This window comes from Solanum dulcamara, chromosome 7 (assembly GCF_947179165.1).
Source record: "Solanum dulcamara chromosome 7, daSolDulc1.2, whole genome shotgun sequence".
In the NCBI taxonomy this organism is placed as follows: Eukaryota; Viridiplantae; Streptophyta; class Magnoliopsida; order Solanales; family Solanaceae; genus Solanum; species Solanum dulcamara.
In genome coordinates, this window is record NC_077243.1 from 8659225 (window position 1) to 8679111 (window position 19887).

The following is a 19887-nucleotide window of genomic DNA, read 5'->3' on the forward strand; positions in this document are numbered from 1 at the left end:
AACTCCCAATCGCTCATAGCCACGTTTCAACACTTGACAAGGACAATTTACTAGATAAGGGGAGCGGGGGGGAATTTAATTGCCCAAGCTAACTGTTTATTACAAAGACGGGCCTAAACATAATGGCCCAATAAAAAAAAACTAGCCCACATCTATATATAAACTTTGGGCCTTTTCAGTGATGAGTAACTGGACTCTAACTCTGATTCCTTTGTCGTGCAGTACGAAACGACCAAGAATAAATAGAAAAAATTACTTGATTGAGTGTTTTTTAAAAATTAATTACTGATTTTAGCGATATTTTTTTTATTACTATTTATAGCAATATATAGCAATATTATGATAAATCTACAGTTGTATTAAAAGTGAATTATGCATACAATATAAATGTATTATAAGTGTTTTAAAATATATATTATGTTTGTGTAGTAAGAAACTAACATAATGTATTATAAGTCTATTAAAATATGTGATAAATGTATTATCCATCTATAAAACTTGTATTATATATGTTTTATAAATAGTTCTCTGCAATATGTATTAAAACTGTATTATAAATGTATTATAAGTGTTCAGTGAAATTATTTTTTTATTACTATAAATGGTAAATATTTTCTTAATATTGTATATTTACGTAAGTTTCCCTTTAATTGCCCAAGCTAACTGTTCCTTACAAAGACGGGCCTAAACATAATGGCCCAATAAAAAAAAAACTAGCCCACATCTATATATAAACTTTGGGCCTTTTCAATGATGAGTAACTGGACTCTAACTCTGATTCCTTTGTCGTGCAGTACGAAACGACCAAGAATAAATACTCACTCCGTTTCAAAAAGAATGACCTCATTTCTTTTTAAATCAATTTAAAAAAGAATGACCCCTTTCCTTTTTTGGTAAAACTTTAATTTCAACTTTCCATGTGACATGTTTAAGGCCACAAGATTAAAGGATATTTTGGTATATTTAACATAACTTTAATTTAGGACCACAAGATGGAAAAATCTTTTTTGTTTTCTTAAATTTAATATCAAGTCAAACTACGTCATTCTTTTTGAAACATAGAAAGTAAATTGAAAGTCGTTGATTACATCGCGAATACAAAGTTAATTTAACCATTGCTAGTAGTGTTTATTTCCACAACTCAAAACCAAAAATAAATAAATTAAATGGCCAAACAGCCGTTTAGTTGAGCCGTCAGAAGAAGTGGTTTGTCGATGCATTCAAGTGATTTGTCCATTTTTCCAAACAGATCGTCCGTTTTGACATTCTCTCAAAAAATGACTTTTTTGTCTCCAAACTCTTCAAATAAACCACATTAGATGCACAAATAAGTTCAAAAGATTCATTGAATTCAAAAATTGATTAGCATTAACAAATAGATCGTACCACCAAATAAAAAAAATTATTATGAAACTTATATATATCATACCATAAAGTATGATTCATTTTCCAGACAATTAAAGATCTATGACAGTGGAAGAATTTATGTTCAACTATTTCTTGCGCCAAAAAATATTTTGCTAGTTCATAACATGGTCGCACCTCATACCTCATAATAGGGGTGAATATGGTACGTTATGAAATTGAAAATTTTAGTTTTGTAATTTTGATCATTGGGTTTTAAGAATATGATATTGTTAAATTGATAATTATAATTTATTTGAATTTAATTTACATATACTCATATAATAGAGAATTATGACATCGATATTTCGAGAACGGCTCAATTATATCATATAAACACCATACACATGTAAAAATATTTCAAAAAATATATAGCAATCATTTTTGTTAATCAATTACATATAAAAGATAACATAGTAATATCTCACGCATGTAGAAATGTTACTTAAAGTACAAACAATTTCATTTGTTAATCAATTACACAAAAAAGACAACCTATTAACACCATACACAGGTAAAATATTCAAAGAAAGTAACAATTATATTTTTGTTAACCAAAGTCCAAATACACAAAAAAGACAATATACCAATATCTTACGCATATACAAAATATTAAAATAAAGTACAAATAATTTCATTTATTAAACAACTAGAGAACATGGCCGCGCTTTGCGCGGGGGTTAAAATATATGTGATAAAATTAATTTTCTTTTTGATTAATTATATTTTAATTATATTGCTCGACTGTATAATTATCTGTTGATTTAATTGTACCATAAAGATTATTTTGAAATGATGAAACATAATGACACTTGTCAAATTTAGCATCTATTATATGATAAATAGTGCATTCTCAATGAATTAGTCAGAATACATGCTATATTAATAAATTATTTCATTTCTATTGCACTGAACGAGCAATCAATAGTATGTTTTGATGGCCCTTTGTGCTTTTTATTGGGATACCAATGAGATTAAACATTAAAATTGTAATATCTATCATGGGTATTTTTCGTGAATGTGTACAAAAAAAATTCAATGTAAAATAAAAAATAAATACATCAACAATGTCCTATTATTCTTTGTCAAATTGATCTATAGAAAATATATTCTCTAATAAAACATTATTTCATTTATATTACATTGAAATCAATACATGGACAATATCTATTGACACCCAATTTTGGCCTGACTTTTGTACAATTAATACTTTTATTTTTTATTTTGTTAATTGTTCAAAAGTGCACTTTTACAATTTAAAATCAATTTTATCGATAATTATCCTTAGATGAGGATTTTATTTGTTTATTTTTAAAAAAATTTAGTTATAGCTTTATTTTATCATAGTTCGTTAATTTGCATTTTTACATGTCATTTGTTATATTTGTTCATATTCATTTTAGTATTTTTAGCACAGTTTAGGAATACATTAAAATACAGATAAATATTAAATTTTTTCCACAATTATACCTACCCCACTAATCACACAAATTTTCCACACAATTATAACTACCCTAGTAATCAGACAATGTTTTTCATAATTTTACCTACCCTACTTATCACATAAATTTTTTCACAATTTTACCTACTCCACTAATCACACAATTTTCTACACATATATAATCATTTTCAAACTCTCTCTCTCCTCTCTTATTTTTTCTAAAAAAAACACACTCATCAACAACTAGCACAAAAGTCCAACACCTATACGCTACAATTTTCTACACCTATATAATTATTTTCAAACTTTCTCTCTCTCATCTCTTATTCTTCCTAAAAAAACGCACACATCAACAACTACAACAAAAGTCCAACACCTATGATTTACAATTTCCTACACCTATACAAACATTTTCAAACTCTTTCTCTCTCTTCTCTAATTCTCTCTATAAAAAAAACACTCATAATATTTATTCTTCTTCTCCACTCTCTCCCTCACCCTCATTATAAATAACCCCAATTTTAATTCTTCTTTCCTGCTTTTATCCCTTTCCTTCACATTTCTCCATTAAAATCAACCACAAATACTCTTTTTTTTCAGCCAAACACACTTCATTCTTTTGTGAGGTTTGAACTTTCATTCCTAAATCTAACTAGACATAAATGCTGTTTCACTTTTTTCTATGATTTGTTGTTCTTGTTGATATATTTCATTGCATTTCCACGTATATTTTGTTCTATTTCAGATTTGGACGGAGGGGTTCAAACTCGAGGCACTGTTTTCTGTATTTTCATGTTCTCCGATCATTATTCATGATTGTCCGTTAAGTTTTTTGTTTATTATTTTTATTTGGGTCATTTTGTTCGACATTTTTAGTTAATTTGAACATCTTTAATGTTATTCTTTTACCTCAACTTTTTTTTTAAAAACTGTTTGCAGGTCCCTGACCAATGAAAAAATTTCTCCGTCGATTTTGAGGCCTTCCCATTTTAAAATATGAAAATTTAGTTTAAGTTTATGTAAGTTATATTGTTTGAACGGACTAATTTATGTTTTCATTTACTTATAACTTTTGCTAATAGACTGATTTTAGATTTTCTTCTTTTTCTAATGAATTGTCTAGTTATAGAGCATTAGTTTTATTTTATTTTATGTAAAGTGATATATGTTGTGAGTAAAATTATTAATTAATTCATAATTTCACATATATGATATTTTTATTGATACAGGTTTATTGTTATACTATTTATTAAAGGATTTTAAATTATTATTATTTTTGTTGTTCTACCATTAATGATATATGTATATTTTATTGTTGTGATTATTTTGGGTTGACCCACTTTGGTTATTGCTTTATATTTAGGGAATTGTTTACCCTTCAGAATTTTTATTTAAATCAATCGTGAATATATAATATATTTTTGTAAGTGAAAATTGACCAATGAAAAAATCTTTTCATCGATTTTCGAGGTCTCTCCATTTTAAAAGACAAAAATTTTAATTTAAGTTTACATTATATATTATATATTACAAGTGGAAAATTAGCTGATGAAGAAATTACCATCAATTTCCAAGGCCTCCCATGTTCATAAGACAGTTTTTTTTTTGTATTATTATTATTACTATTATTATTATTATTATTATTATTATTATTTATTCATTATTAACACGTTTACTAATTGTCTTTACAGGTGTTTGAGCACAAACCGACTGATATACAGTCCGTGTATATCTGATATACAAAAAAACTAGTGGCTATATACGCCGATATACAATGTATATACAGTTGTGATATACAATAAAATTTGACCAAAAGCTCAAAAGCAGGTGGCCAACAACTTAGTTCAGGCGTACAAAAACTAAGTGTCGGACAATATTTGATGATAAATAATGGAGTACCAAAGCATCTATGGGAGATGCCCGTTATCAATAAAGTCTGCCTTATATTGATTCGAGTTGTAACAATTTATTTACATATATTATTTATGCTTGCTTAGATATTAATTTTAATTTATTTTAACTTAAGTAGATTTCCCTAAAGATAAACCAAATCATGTTAATTTACTCTTTAAATGATTTTCGACATTTACTTAATCATTTGATAAACTTTTTACTTTTTTTTATACACATATATATTATTTTCAAATGTTTAAATTTGATCATTTTTCTATTTTTTTTTTAAAGTTTTTGTGTCCTTTTAAATTAATATTTTCAAAAGATAGTGAAATAATTTTTCAAATCGTCGGATAACCGTACCTTAGCGGCCAATTTAAATGCTTAACACCTTCTGAAAGTGGAAATAAAACCTCGTACCTTTTTCTCTGAATTTTTAAGAGTTAAATCTATTAGTATATTTTAAATTAAGTTTTCTTAATTTTTTTTAAAAATTAAGTGGCAACTCTTCTTTTCTAAAATTGATTTTTTCTCTATAAAGTTGAAATTAATTTTAAATCATTTATTTCTGACATAACAACATCATGTTATTCCTTGTTAGATTGATCTACTGAAACTTGTTTGTATATTTTTATGAAACTGTTAATATGTCTTTTTGTGTGAGAGGAACTAATATTTCATTTTAGTCATATAGATATCAATGTAATTTTTTTCATAAGTCTTGCTTAAAAAATACTTCTTTCACACCCTAAACATTGTGCTATTATTAAAATATAATTAAAAAAAATTAATAACTTGCTCATGATCATAGATTGACCAGAATCATTCACTAACAAAAAAATCAATACTAAGAGTAATAAATAAGGATCTTATTTTCTGATAACTTTGGAGATTGGGGTTTCTAATGGAATGACAATTATATTGAAGTGGGTGAATGATGGGAGGGAAGATGAAAAATGTAATGTTAAGACTAATTAATCACATTTCACAATTATTGTGGCCTAATAAAAAGAAGAGTTACTCCATTCACAATATGTATTAGCAAATGCTAATTATCTAAATATGAATGTTAATTTTAGTATTATGAGAATTAATGAATTGGAGAGAAAAAATTAACCAAAATTTTAAAATAAAAAATCCAATATATATATATATATATATATATATATATATATATATATATATATAATAGTAAATGAAAAGTTGAAATAGTAAATATTGAGGCTTTTAAAATTTACAATAAAGAATAGAAATAAATGGAGTAGTAAATTTTAAGGCATTTAAATTTTTACAATTAAGAATAGAAATAAATAGAGGGAGTAGTAATTAACAATTCTTTAGGTAAAATAATAAAAATAAAGAAATAAATAGAAATATAATGAAAATTGCAACAAAAAAAATGAGAAAAAAGATAAATATATAAGATTCTTTTCAAAGTGCGATGTCATATTACTTTTCTAATATCTACTTTTATATGGATATATAGATTTATTAGCTATCTTATAGTTATTTAGTCTTATTCAACTCTTCAGTTTTTTGAGACCAACCTAAAATGAATACTTAGATTTTTTTTTTCAATCTCACTGAATTATATATTTTAGTTTTTACCCCGACATATATCAAGAAAAATCAAATTAAAATACTTTACAAACTCATTGTTCTTGGAAAATTTACTGAAGCAATGTAATTAAAAGTTATGGTACTTTATGGACATTACAATATAGAGAATAGTATTACTCCCACTAAGAGTAATTAAGTTAGCTTACGAAAAATTGTAAAATATAAATTAAAAAAAAAATATGGATGGCTAGTTGAAAAAGTTTTCAGTTAGCTTCCTAATTTCATAGTTTCATAATCTTGGCTTGTAAATTTGCACAAATTACTGTTCCTTTCCTCCTTTTTTACCTCTATCTTAATTTATGTCGTATATTTTTCTTTTTAATCCGTTTAAAAATAATTTAATATATAATTATTATTTATTTTTAATAAAATAATTCATAATTATATAAATAAATTATTAGAACTTCATGCGATATCAAAATATGTCATATAAATTAAGATAAAAGGAATAATTAGGTGTAAAAGGTGATTAGTTTGGGAGTACGAAACGTGCAAAGTGATTTACTTGGGATTCCGCGATTTTCAGGCGAATCTCAAGAAATAGAATCCAAAGTTTACTTAATTGGAAAAAAGGCCCCTTTTCTGTTTAATAGATTTGATGGAACATCAAAAAGATTTTGTTTCGCTGTCCAATCCACTCCCATCGTATCTCTCCCTGCTGTTTGGAGCTCATTTTCTACTTTAAAAAAAAATAAAATTATGTAAATATTAATAACGTAGAAATTGATTGTTAATGAATCTATATACTCCATTCGTTTCTATTTAGTTGTTAAATATTTTTTAATTTAATATTTTTTAATTATCAATTTTGATAAATTAAGAAAGAACATTTTTTTTATTATACCCTTAATTTATTAATATTGAGTTAATGTTTTTGAAAAATATAGTGAATAAATATTTTTAAAACTCTCTCAATTAATAGGGGTAAAATAGTAAACTTACCATACCAATTATTTTTTTCTTAATAAGTGAACCAAGTCAAAATTTGATAAGTAAAAAAGAACGGAGGGAATATTATTTTACGTATATATTATTTATTTATGTATTAATTATTTTATTTTTTATTTTATATAAAGTAATACGTAGATTCTCTAGTAACTTATACATGTATTAGATATTCGAGTTTTAAAATTGTCAACCAAGTATTGTATTAATTTTATACATAAATAACTTATTTTCTATCTATCTATCAAATATTGTATAAGTTATATGAAAATTAATATATGAATAATTTGTTTTATATGCGGCTACCAAATAATCTTCTCTTCATTAATAAAATATATTTTTTTGACAACATATCATAAGATGGATGTATAAATGAATACGTGGTCATATTAGGAAAGGTAAAATTATGCACAAGTTAAAAAATAAATTTGAAATAGTTTAAACGTATGAAAAAATTATATATAGATGCTTAGTAAAAAGATGTGAGAATCCAACTAAATTAAAATTTAAAACGATTACGATTACGATTACAATTACGATGCTGTCTTAAGTGAAATTCGATGTGTTTCTTGGAACGTATCGAATAGTAGTAAATATTTTAAGTAGATATGAGATTTCTTGGGAAAAGAGAAGATTGGAAGTGACTGTTAAATCAATTTTGAAGATTTTGGCCGTAAACAGAGACTTGGTCCAAAATACTGGAGGCGCCTTTACTCCTTTTGGACGCCGCCTATTTGTCAATACTCATAAACACTTTGACTTTGACTTTTATTCAACCATTTGTGAATTAAGTATTAAAGACAGTAGTAATATTGGGGCATAAATCACGCTGAATTCCCCCCAGACAAAAAAAACAAGGGTTATTTGTGAATTATAAGTAGCAAAAATTATGTAATAAGTATCACTTAAATGTGTAAAAAATAGTGGGATATATATTTACATATTAACACCGATATTTATTTCATGAATACTTCTTTTTTTCCTCAGAAAATGGCAAACTAGTCCGTAATCCCAGATTCACAAATCACTATTTCTAAAAATATCATTTAATCCTCTTACAAACTCTAATAAAATAATTGTATATTGAGCGAGTAGAATAATTAAGCAAGTATAGTTTTACAAATATACTGATTTTGTATTAAGCCGGATTAAATTTGGAAGTCTATTTTGGGAAGATAATGGTATCAACATTTTTTTTCCCACGTTGGTATAGTTAAGTTAACTTCCTATTTTTCTACATTTCAAATTAAATTCAATTAAACTATTTAGAATTTTAGATTCCTGTAGAAAAAAAAATCGTGATTCGATTCTCTCTGTCTTCTTTCCTTTGGCAAAAAAAAAAGGCTAATAATTTTTAATGATTCATTTGAGCACAGCGAACACCAAGTAGTTTCAAACCGTTAATAATTCTCCATTAGTACAATTAATATAAATTAGTACTACTAGGCTTGTGTAGGAGCTTTGACAAAATCTGAGTATCTTCCCTCTGATTTGGTGGGCTTTTGTTTGTTAAATTATCATTAAATTCATGGTGTTAAATTTTATCACTGTATGCCTGTGCCATATCAATTTTTAAGATGCTAAAAAATAGCAAATGGACCACCATCCAATAGGAAAACACCTAAACACAAACATACAAGTGGGAGATAGCCAAAATTTTGACATATTTAGCCATAAAATTTGAGTAAGATTCTGAAAATTCAATCTTTAAATATTTTCAAATAAAAATGCACTATGTCTAAACACAATTCTAAAAATATCAAATTTAAAATCTCAATTTAAACTTCAGAATTTAGATCAGATGGGAGCTAACTAAATTAATTGTAAATACATAATATGTGTCTTTAATATGCATATATTTATCACTAAACATAATAAATTGATAATATAACATATATTAATATATAACGTCAATCGACTTATATAAATTAATTAACGTCCTTTAATACAAACGTTAGGTTTTAGATACGTTTTTCCCCTAGTCCACCTTTTTGCCGTTTCATGCATTACACGCTTTCACCTTTCTAAATTCCAACCCTTCTTCCAATTTGCAGAATTAATTAAGATCAAGAGTAATCACATTTGACTCAACTATTTTTTTAATAGAAAAATAAATAATCATTTAGTATAGCATTTACGTACTTAAATTCATCCTTCTCGCTTCATACTTTTTATTTCTGATGTTTCCAAATAAAAAGTTGAAAAATACCAAATTCATAATTTTTGCAACCTTACACCGTGTGTTTGATTGGAGGTATTACACAGTTTTTAGATTATTTATTTCATCATATATATTTTAGTGATGAGATAAGTTATTTCATATACATAATGATAAGTTATTCCGTAATAATTAATCTATGATAACATAATCCCAATCAAACGACCCCTCAATTTAAAATCACAATCTAATATTACACTATTATCCAACAGTACAAATAATGCGAAATCACTTAACTTTTTCACCTCTGAGATCCCATAATACTTTTAAATTAATATACAATAATAATTAGATTTACAATTAAATATTTATATATATTTCATAAATTTTATACATATATATTACAAAAACTATTGAATTTAGTTAAATTACACTACATTCTATGGATCTCATCCTATCCGTCATGAAACAATATATCAGAAGTTTCATATATAAAAAATTTCGATTTAATTTTGGATTATTTGAGCTCAAAACAAATTCTATACTAAAACTCCAAGTAAAACATAAAAATATATTAACCTGGCTCAAAATTTACTGAACTCTACTACTTTTTTATTGAGAAGAAGAAAATATAAAGAGGGTCAAAGGAAGTGACAACACATGGGTCAAAGTTAGTGACCACAAACAGTGTTGATAGCACCTGGCCCCACTAACAAGCACGACACTCCCAACATTAGCCATCAGAAATTTGAGTATTTCGTCTCAATTTATATGATATTTTAAATTTATAATATATTTTTTTAAAAATAATTTGTGATCTAAAATAGTTCTTGATCCTCTATGTGACTATTTATTATTTTTTAGAAAAGTAAAAACAATTTTTTAAAATCAAATTATTTTATTAAAAAATTATAATATTCTTTTTAAAACATGATACATTATTCTACGTATGTTTTTCTTTGACATGATAAGAGCGGCAATGAAAATGCTAAAGTTTGAACTTGTCTGTGATATAGGAAGGAGACTATTGTTGAAGCTGAAATCTCATTCAATTCATATAATTTTACCTATTTTGCTGACACACGAGAATTAAGAAGAAAAGATAGAGCACGTTTGGATGAACTTAAAAAAAGTAATTTTTATGTATGAATTGCTTTTAGAATTTTGAAGTGCTGAAAGTTATTTTTATAAATAAGCAGTTGGGTGTTTGGATAAAAGTGCTTAAATGAGGAAAATGATGTGAATTTTAGGGTTAAAAGAATAAAAAGGGTAATTTGAAAATTTAGTTAAAATATAAGAGATATAAAAGTAATTTCTATGATCAAAAAAATGACTTTAAGCATTTAGAAAAAAAATTTAGAAATCGTAACTTTTCATTTTTGACTGACTTTAAGAACTTTATGGCTTAAAATTGACATTAGACAAATACGTCCAAAAACTAAAAAAAGACTTTAAATTAATTTTGGCCAACTTAAAGTCCATCCAAACGGACTCTACATCATACAAAATACGTTAAACAGTATATTTTGTCTGAGGAGTAAAAGCAAAACCCAAATCTCAATCGAATTTAATAATAATAGCGTCAGATACATAGGGGGACAAGTGGGATAATGCGATGTAGATTTGCTAAGATCTTTCAGTATCCCTTCTTCAGTCCCTAAAGTAGATTTCTTCCTTTACTATATCTGCTATCGCCACATGACCCCCAACCCACCAAATAGAAACCTCCTTTATTCCCTTTTAGTATTTCCCCTTTTGTATATATTCGCTTTACTTCTACTCTATTTTCTTGGTGGTGTCTAGCACATTTCTTGAAACAGAAACACAGAGACCCATTTGGAAACATAGATACAAAGGACTCATTTTGGTATTTTGGGTAATACAAGTAATGGAAATGGCACAAGAGTTGCATGTTCTTGCTGTAGATGATAGCCATGTCGATCGGAAGGTTATTGAGCGGCTGTTGAAGATTTCTTGCTGTAAAGGTTGCTTCTTTTTTCTTTTCTGACAGTTGAAAATTGAAATAGCCTCTGTTTTTGTTTACTAGGTGTTTGTTGAAATGTCTTGTAATGGGGTAATTTTTGCATTTGCAGTTACAGCAGTGGAAAGTGGAACGAGGGCATTGCAATATTTGGGGTTGGATGGAGAGAAGAGTGCTATGGGGATCGATGTAAGTAGTAACAAGTTTCTGTTTTTTTTTTTTGGTTAAAAATGAGACCTTGGTAGAGCTAGCTGTTTGCATTTTCAGAATCTTGTAAAGTTTTAGGGGTAAAAGAGATCTTATTTCATTATCACTTAATGTTAGATAGATTTTGGTTTCTATTTATTACCTGTGATGAAAATGTGTCATCAAAATCTTGATTAGCGAGAAATTCCTTTTTCCTTTTTTGGTGATTCATTTTGATGGCAGCTCTAGGTGTGTGTGTGTGTGGAGGGGAGGGGGGTTCTTTTTACTTTAATTGGGATTTTACATTAGTGAGAGTCTTTTGTAAAGTAATTTGGGATTTTTTTCTGGTTTCAGGGTTTGAAGGTAAATCTGATACTGACAGACTATTCTATGCCTGGGATGACTGGATATGAACTTCTCAAAAAAATCAAGGTTAGTTTTGAGGATGTGATTTGTTTTGTTTCAATTCATGTCTCTTTTGGCCTATATCGTGTTGTGTATTGACATCATTAATGGTGAATGATGCCTTCCTTCTTGTTGAGCAGGAATCATCGGTGTTGAGTAAGATCCCTGTTGTTATTATGTCATCTGAGAAGATTTTAGCTCGCATTGATAGGTATATCCTCTTTTGACCATTCGATTGTTTTGTTCATTTGTATTGGTTTTGTTTAATACATACAATGCTGCATCAAATAGGTACAAGCAATATGTTACACTCCATAACATTATAAAATCTTTTTGCCATAGGCAGATCTAAAACAGGTTTAATGGGTTCAACTAAACTCGTTGCTTTCTGCTTGATCGATATGTAAACATGTAGAATATTTTACCCGTGTGTTTTGTATTAGACTTGTACTAATCCCATTAACTATATTTCCTCAATCTATATTTGCCTCTTAAGAGAATTTGGAAATGCTGTACTCTATCTAAATAAACTCTCTAAAATTGAGGACTTTGATTGAATTGAATTCGGAAAATTACTTGTGGAGCAAACACATCTTTATCAGCTAGTAACTATCTAATTTCCGAAGGAACCATATGTTTCTTCCTAAGTAGTAGTATGTATTTGCCTGTTGATCATGTATTATCTTCTTTGAAATGGTAAAATATAAAAATTTAGGTTCTCTTTTAGTTGAAGAGAACTGTTGGTTTTCGGTATATATCTCGTAGTTAGTGGATTTAAAGATAGCACAATCATTCCTTTTTGAAGTACTTTTGGTTCCCAAGTTGTTAATTTGGACCATCTAATTGAGTAGATGTTGCCTTTCTAGATGTTTAGAGGAAGGTGCTGAAGAATTTCTCCTGAAGCCTGTTAAGCTATCCGATGTTAAACGTCTCAGAGACTTCATACTGAGAGGGAAGATGATCAAAGAAGTATGTTCTAGAAAGCGAAAATTTCAAGATGATGATTCAAGGACACAACCAATGCCATCTTCTTTAGTTACAGCCCATGACATAGAATCATCACCAGAATCTTCAGTATCATCGGAATCTCAACAGCCTATGTCAAAGCAATCCAAGATTGGATAACACAGGATATATTGAAGATATGACAGAGCATAATTTTTTGCTTGTGTGTAATTGAGCTAGTTGTTGTTGTCACCATTTCGCTAGCATCATCTTTTGACACCTTGTGAGCTTTCTTTTCTGTGTATACCCTTACAGTTGTACATGTTTAGTTCACCATTTTGGACCCTTTTTGAAAAGAGAAATGAGCTCTGTGGAAATAGGTTGGAAATCCAAATGATTTCTTGTTTCTTTTGTATCGAACTGGAATATTGACATTTAAACTCTATGACAAATGCCTTCTTAGCAACCAAATCTTGTACGTTGTCAACTTTTGTGTGTGCGCATTTTGTTTCGTTTTAGCCAGTCTATTAAATATATATTTTTAACTTTATTTTTAACATTAGTTATTCTAGAATAAAAAAGCAAGTAAATAGAGGGAGTAAAATTTTTTTTAAGAATTATGCAAATTTTATCGTCACAACTAAAAAGAAATGGTATGAGGGAGTAATTTCAACTTTCTTTCCGGCTTACGTTTTGTGTTGACTTTGGCTTTCTTCTACTATAGGCAAAATGATCAAAGGATAGAAGCTTCTTGGTAGGGGGATTTTTTGAATAGGAAAAACTTAAATAAAAATATTAGTTTCACTGTTTCAATTTTTTTCACCTATTTTTCTTTTTAATTCGTAGAGATTTTTTTTTCCGGTAAGTTTTTAATTTTAATTTTTCATTTGATATATTTAAGATGACAAGATTAAAATGTATTTTAGTATATTTGACATTTTTAATTTTAGATCATAAGATTAAAAAAATTTCTTTACTTTTTTAAACGTCGCCAAACACTTGTTATATACTCACGTTTCATTTTTCGAAAGTCAAGTAAATTTGATACATTTTACAATCAATTACTAAAAATGGGCCAAAAAAATTAGTACTATAAAAACTGCAGTCCTTTAGGTAATAATTAATGAACTAGGAAAATAAAAGGAGACGAAAAAAAATAATAATCGTAATATAAGGATTTAGCGGTGTTCGGCTGAACAACGGAGCTGCACATCTACTGGTCTAAATAGCATTAAAATTTAGTTAAGAAAAAGTGTGGTCCTATGGATTATTAACTCGATAATACAATTATTACCTCTAACCCCCTAAAAAAATACAATTATTACCAATTAATAAGAATTATTTCTCTCTTTCTCTCTCCCTCCACACGAACCAATAAATCAGAACCACATATTTGATTAAAATTTTGCATATATCATCTCATAATCTCATTAAATACAGCAATATTTTTTTTAACCGTAAAGGACAATTGGGGTATATAATAGGTGAAAGAAGAGACATTTTTAAGCTGAAAATTAAAGTTGAGTAATTTGGATCTAATAAGTGAGTGAATGAAGGGTAAATGTAAGTCATTTTGAATATGTTAGAGACATTTTTTGAATATTTTCCATTAAAAGATTGTACTAAGTTGTTACTCTTATCGAAAATGTTAGCCTGTTTAATATGGATCCTTGAATCTAATTTGAAATATTTTGAAAAATATACACCTTCATTTCAATTTATTTGTTATGTTTTAATTTGATATGAAGTTATAAAAAAAGTAAAAAAAGATATTTAAATTTTGTCGTCTTAAATTAAAGATATATTAAATGTACCAAATGCACTTTAGTGTTGTGGTCTCAAATACGCTACATGAAAAATTGAAATTAAGGAGTTATTAAAAAAAAAGATATGCTCTTTTTGAAATAAACTAATGAGAAAGTAGATAAACAAATTGAATCAGAGAAAATACTAATTCTTTTTTGAAAATAATAAATTGAGTATTTAATGAAGTGTAACGTAACTTTCCTCTTTCATCTGCAATGCTGGAGGAATATTTAGATCCAAAATTTTGAAATTGACTAGTGTCTACAAATATGGCATGGTCATGCCAACTTTTATGCCAAATTAATGAAACGCCTACAAAAAGTGGTTAGAAATTATTGTTCCATAAGAAGAAATGGAAAAAAAACTTAATCTGCCTAACAAATAACTAAAGAAATACTTTACAATTTTTTTACATATTAAAAGGTCAAAAACATTGTTGTCACTTGTCATTGCCTGCTGACAATTAACTGCCTCTAAATTGGATGAATTCTCTGGAAATAGTTCTCAATTTGAAATCCGATTGTTGTCAAAATTATACGATGATGACAACTAATTGGATAAAACAAAGAGAAAACGACATTTTCCTATAAAAAAATAACATCATCATCTACTATTTGTTTGTTGAAATGTAGCTCTAGAAAATAGAATTACCACAGAGACAACAGATGTCCCTTTTTTTGTTTTTTTACAATAATTAAATGAGTATAGGACCGAGTAAAACTTTTCGTATACCAACCGTCTGACTACAACACAAAAATATAAAAATTTCAAAGTTGCCAAAACTCATAGTTCAACTAAAAATAACCAGGTTTTCTTGATTTTTAGACTACTTCCAGGTAGAGGTGTCAAAAAAATAATGACTTGTTCAATCCACCTAAATTTGGCGGGTTAATGACTCAGTTTATTTATTGACTCAATTCGTTTTGATCAACCCAATTCAGTTCGTATAAGAATTGGGCTAATATCCATGAGAAACCTTGTCAAAATGCTTTCAAAACACTTTCTTTTTATTTGATATATTTTATGAAACTATAATAAAAGGGGAAAAATTTTGTTAGCTAATTGAGCAAATGTCAAGAAAACAAAGAAAGAAACTAAAATTTGGTAAGAGTTGAACGAATTGAATCATGATTCATTGTTTAGCTTATTTAGACTCAAACCCATTTCAGCTTTGGATGGTCAATTACTTGCCCATTTTAATCCATCCCATTTCACCTCAAATAACTTTTGGGTGAGTCAATTATTCGTCTATTTATTACTATAGCCCATTTTGACATCTTGGCATCTAGACAACAACAATAAGGTCATTTCTTCCTAAGGACCTCCAAGATTTTAAAACAGCCAACCAACAGCAACAACCTACTTTGAAACTGTCAAGCAGCCAAAGATGATAACAAAATGAATATGTCATTGTAAAATACAAAACAAAAACAGAGCCTTTCCTTCACTCTGATCAGACAATGGTCCAACCAAGAATTCATTCCAACAGTTCTTTTCTCCTTTTTTCCTCTATCAAAGTCTGCAACAGCAGCTAGATTGATCATATGTAGTAGTTCTTTCACTGATTAGTTTTATCTACTCACTTTTTGGCTGAAATGAATTCACCAGGGCCACCTCCAACACATTCATCTCAGAATCAGGTAGTTCTGAAAGCTGTTATAGCTGCAGCTCTATCTACTTTGGTAGTTGCTGGCATACTATTTTATTTCTTCTACAGATACTACGTAATTCGTCGATGGAAGAAAAACAAGTTGAATTCAAGTTTTCGTCGAGAAGTGCCTCATCAAGAATTCCAGCAAAGTGGGGCTTTAAAAGGGCTGATAGTTGATGAAAACGGGCTCGATGTTATATATTTGAGAAGATTTGAAGGTAGCCAACTAGGAAGTTGTTTTTCTAAGATTTGGGTGAATCATATGGATGAGGAGGAAGAGAAGAGGATTGACAGCGGACGAGAGCAACCAGTTTCAAGCGATCACATTCAAGAAATGCCTTTACTGCAAAATTGTAGCAATGTAGGTAGTAGCTATGAGAATAAAGAGGCAGTTACTGCATCACAACAAACAATTAACTCACTCTTTGCAGCAAGCAGATCTTCTTCACAAAAACCATCAACCTCATTACAGTTTCAACAGAAGGAAATCATTCCGCCTCAACTAGCAGTTGTCTCAAGTCAAAATCCGCCTCAGCCACCGATACCTCCACCAGCTCCACCACCTCCTCCGCCTCCCCTTCCAATGAAGAGGATTGCCAAAGCACCAACACCACCTAATGCAGTAAAGATAAAACCGTCTCCACCACCCCCACCAAAGGGGGGTGGTTTAAGTTCATCGATAAAACCACCTATTGCACCAAGAGGGAAAGGGAGCAGGCAAGATAAAGCAGAAGCTCAAAATGGAGAAAAGTCAAAAGAAAACAGTGAAATTCAAGTCAAATTGAGGCCACTGCACTGGGATAAAGTCGTTGCTAATGCTGATCATTCTATGGTCTGGGATGAAATCAACAATGGATCTTTCCGGTAAGTGCACCTTGGCACGTAAAATCGCGTCCCTTTAGTGCAGTTAGTGCTTATTTTGAGTCCAACTAATAAATTGCATTTGTATGCACATGTCAGATTTGAAGATGACCTTATGGAAGTTCTGTTTGGATACAATGTCACTTCCAAGAGAACCCCTGAAGGAAATAGCGCGGCAACAAGCTCAAGCACTTCTAAGTTGGTTCGACCTACTCAAATGTTTATTCTCGATCCTAGGAAGTCACAGAACACAGCAATTGTGCTAAAGTCTCTTTCAGTCTCTCGCAAAGAAATCCTTGATGCCCTGATGGAGGGCCAAGGACTCAGTGTTGATACTCTTGAAAAACTAACCAAGATTTGCCCAACTGAAGAAGAAACGTCAAAAATCCTTCAATTTGATGGTAACACGAGAAAACTTGCTGATGCGGAGTCTTTCCTCTACCAAATGCTGAAAGCTGTTCCTTCTGCATTTAAACGCTTCAATGCGATGCTTTTCAGATCAAGCTATGATCCAGAAATTCTTAACCTCAAGGAGAATCTGCAAACAATTGAGCTGGGTTGTAAGGAATTGAGGACAAGTAGAATTTTCTTAAGACTTCTGGAAGCGATTCTTAGGGCTGGCAATCGGATGAATGCAGGAACGGCTAGAGGAAATGCTCAGGGATTCAACCTTAGTGCTTTACAAAAACTATCATATGTGAAAAGCAACGATGGAAAGACTACTCTGCTTCATTTTGTTGTCGAACAAGTCATCCGTTCTGAAGGTAAACGTTGTCTTATCAATAAAGGTCACAAGGATGATTCTGATAGAAAGACGGAAAAAGTAGAGAAAGATACAGAGCACCTAACACTAGGTTTACCAGTATTGCAAGGATTAAGTTCCGAATTCTCTAATGTAAGGAAAGCAGCTACCATAGACTACAATAATTTCATCAATGCATGTTCCACTCTTACAACACAGGTAAATGACGTTCAGCAGCTCATAACGTGTTGTGGAAATGCTGAAAGGGATCAATTCGTAAAAGAGACTAAAGGGTTTCTAGAGGAATGTGAAGAGGAACTCAAGGTGATCAGAGAAGAACAAATAAGAGTCATAGAACTTGTGAAGAGAACAACAGAGTATTACCAAGCAGGATCTTCGACGGACAAAAGCACACAGTCACTTCAGCTGTTTGCAATTGTGAAAGACTTTCTCGACATTGTTGACAAAGTGTGTGTTGATATCACAAAGAAAGTACAGAAGAAGAATGCATCAACCGTAGAGTCATCACCACCCCGATCACCAAGACCAAGAACTCCTGTGAGGTTCCATAACTTGAAAACATACTTTACACCAGAAATAGTAAGTAGTGAATCTGAGAATGATTTCTGATGGAATTTCATTACTCTTATAACTTCACTTAAAGTAGAGTAGATTGCCAAAAACTATTACTAAACTTGGCATTCTTCATATTTGAAATATCAGATTAATATACTGGTTTACCACCCTCCTTCCCAGAAAGAGAATAAACTATCTTACTTCAGGCAGGTAGAGGCACTTCATACCATATGTTGTTCAGGGATTAGGATCAGGTAAAGAGCAATGTTCTCTATAATGAATCTTCTCAAGTTGAGGAATGACTCTAGAGCTTCAGGGACACTGAAGAAGACTATAATTTCAGACTTCATCAAGGGTGTGTTTGGAGAATTTTTTTTCCAATTTTCCCATGTTCGGTTGGTCAAATATTTTCTATAGAAAAACAACCTCCTTAAGAATGAGTGCAATGACTTCCCCAATAAAAGTAAGGAACCTGCTTATTTTCCTAGAAAACATTTTTCAACAAAACATTTTTCTTCATATCGAACACACCCCAAAAGTCATATGAATAATGATTGGAACTTAAAGGTCACTATGGATACTGGATCAGATCATCAGTGGAAGATAGAGCATATAAGAAGTGAAGAAATGATTTGAAAAATACATTAGAAATTTTGGAATAGAGAACCTGAAAAAGGTTTAAACTTTTCCAAAGCACAAAACTTAAACTGAAGGCATACTGCAGATTCTTCAATTATTGTAATCTCATTAGTCACTTCCAGTAACTTTTTAGTTCCTTCTATCCCTTCTACTTGTTAACTAACCCAGGCACAACGGGTTCTCCAGCAAAAATCTGGAAAAACGTATAAAACATAAAAATATACGAGTCAAACATCAAAGTTATGCATATCCTACATATCATCCAGTACACTCGAAGCTAGTGGCTGACTACCACTCCGAGCTTGTTTAAAAGTGTTTTTTGCAATGATTTTCTTCAACCAAACATCATTAGAGAATTTTTTTTCCAATTTCTCTTTCTAAAATTACAAAAAAGGAGTTTGGCCTAATTTTCAAAATAAATGCCATTTTAAAGAAGGGAAAATATACTTCCATCCATTTCAATTTACATGTCACCTTTTGTTTATCATAGATCAATATTTTACTGGAATTCTGCACTTGCGTTCGTTGAGACTCCTAATATTCCGAAATGATTATACATGGGTAAAAATATCATGAGAATGACGCCCAGAAATGATTATGAATTGTTAAAAGTCTCATGAGACTAACATCTTAT

At 29.6% G+C, this 19887-nt stretch overlaps 2 protein-coding genes across 2 annotated transcripts; both read left to right on the forward strand.

Moving 5' to 3' along the window:
- Window positions 1-10985: 10985 nt before the first annotated feature.
- LOC129896204 (two-component response regulator ARR15-like) lies at window positions 10986-13449 on the forward strand. The gene is made up of 5 exons (XM_055972059.1): window positions 10986-11446; window positions 11555-11631; window positions 11983-12060; window positions 12174-12244; window positions 12900-13449. The coding sequence occupies exons 1-5, from the start codon at window positions 11350-11352 to the stop codon at window positions 13156-13158; spliced, it is 582 nt and encodes a 193-aa protein (XP_055828034.1). The 5' UTR covers window positions 10986-11349; the 3' UTR covers window positions 13159-13449.
- A 2645-nt stretch (window positions 13450-16094) lies between these two features.
- LOC129896203 (formin-like protein 4) lies at window positions 16095-18960 on the forward strand. Its single transcript, XM_055972058.1, has 2 exons — window positions 16095-17299; window positions 17396-18960. Exons 1-2 carry the CDS (start codon window positions 16380-16382, stop codon window positions 18666-18668), a joined length of 2193 nt encoding a protein of 730 aa, XP_055828033.1. The 5' UTR covers window positions 16095-16379; the 3' UTR covers window positions 18669-18960.
- Window positions 18961-19887: the final 927 nt, after the last annotated feature.

Coding starts and splice junctions, on each gene's coding strand:
- LOC129896204 (XM_055972059.1), top strand. CDS start 11,350: ATGGAAATGGCACAAGAGTTGCATGTTCTTGCTGTAGATGATAGCCAT. Junction 11,447..11,554: donor GAAGATTTCTTGCTGTAAAG/GTTGCTTCTTTT, acceptor TTGCATTTGCAG/TTACAGCAGTGGAAAGTGGA. Junction 12,245..12,899: donor ATTTTAGCTCGCATTGATAG/GTATATCCTCTT, acceptor TTGCCTTTCTAG/ATGTTTAGAGGAAGGTGCTG.
- LOC129896203 (XM_055972058.1), top strand. CDS start 16,380: ATGAATTCACCAGGGCCACCTCCAACACATTCATCTCAGAATCAGGTA. Junction 17,300..17,395: donor ATCAACAATGGATCTTTCCG/GTAAGTGCACCT, acceptor TGCACATGTCAG/ATTTGAAGATGACCTTATGG.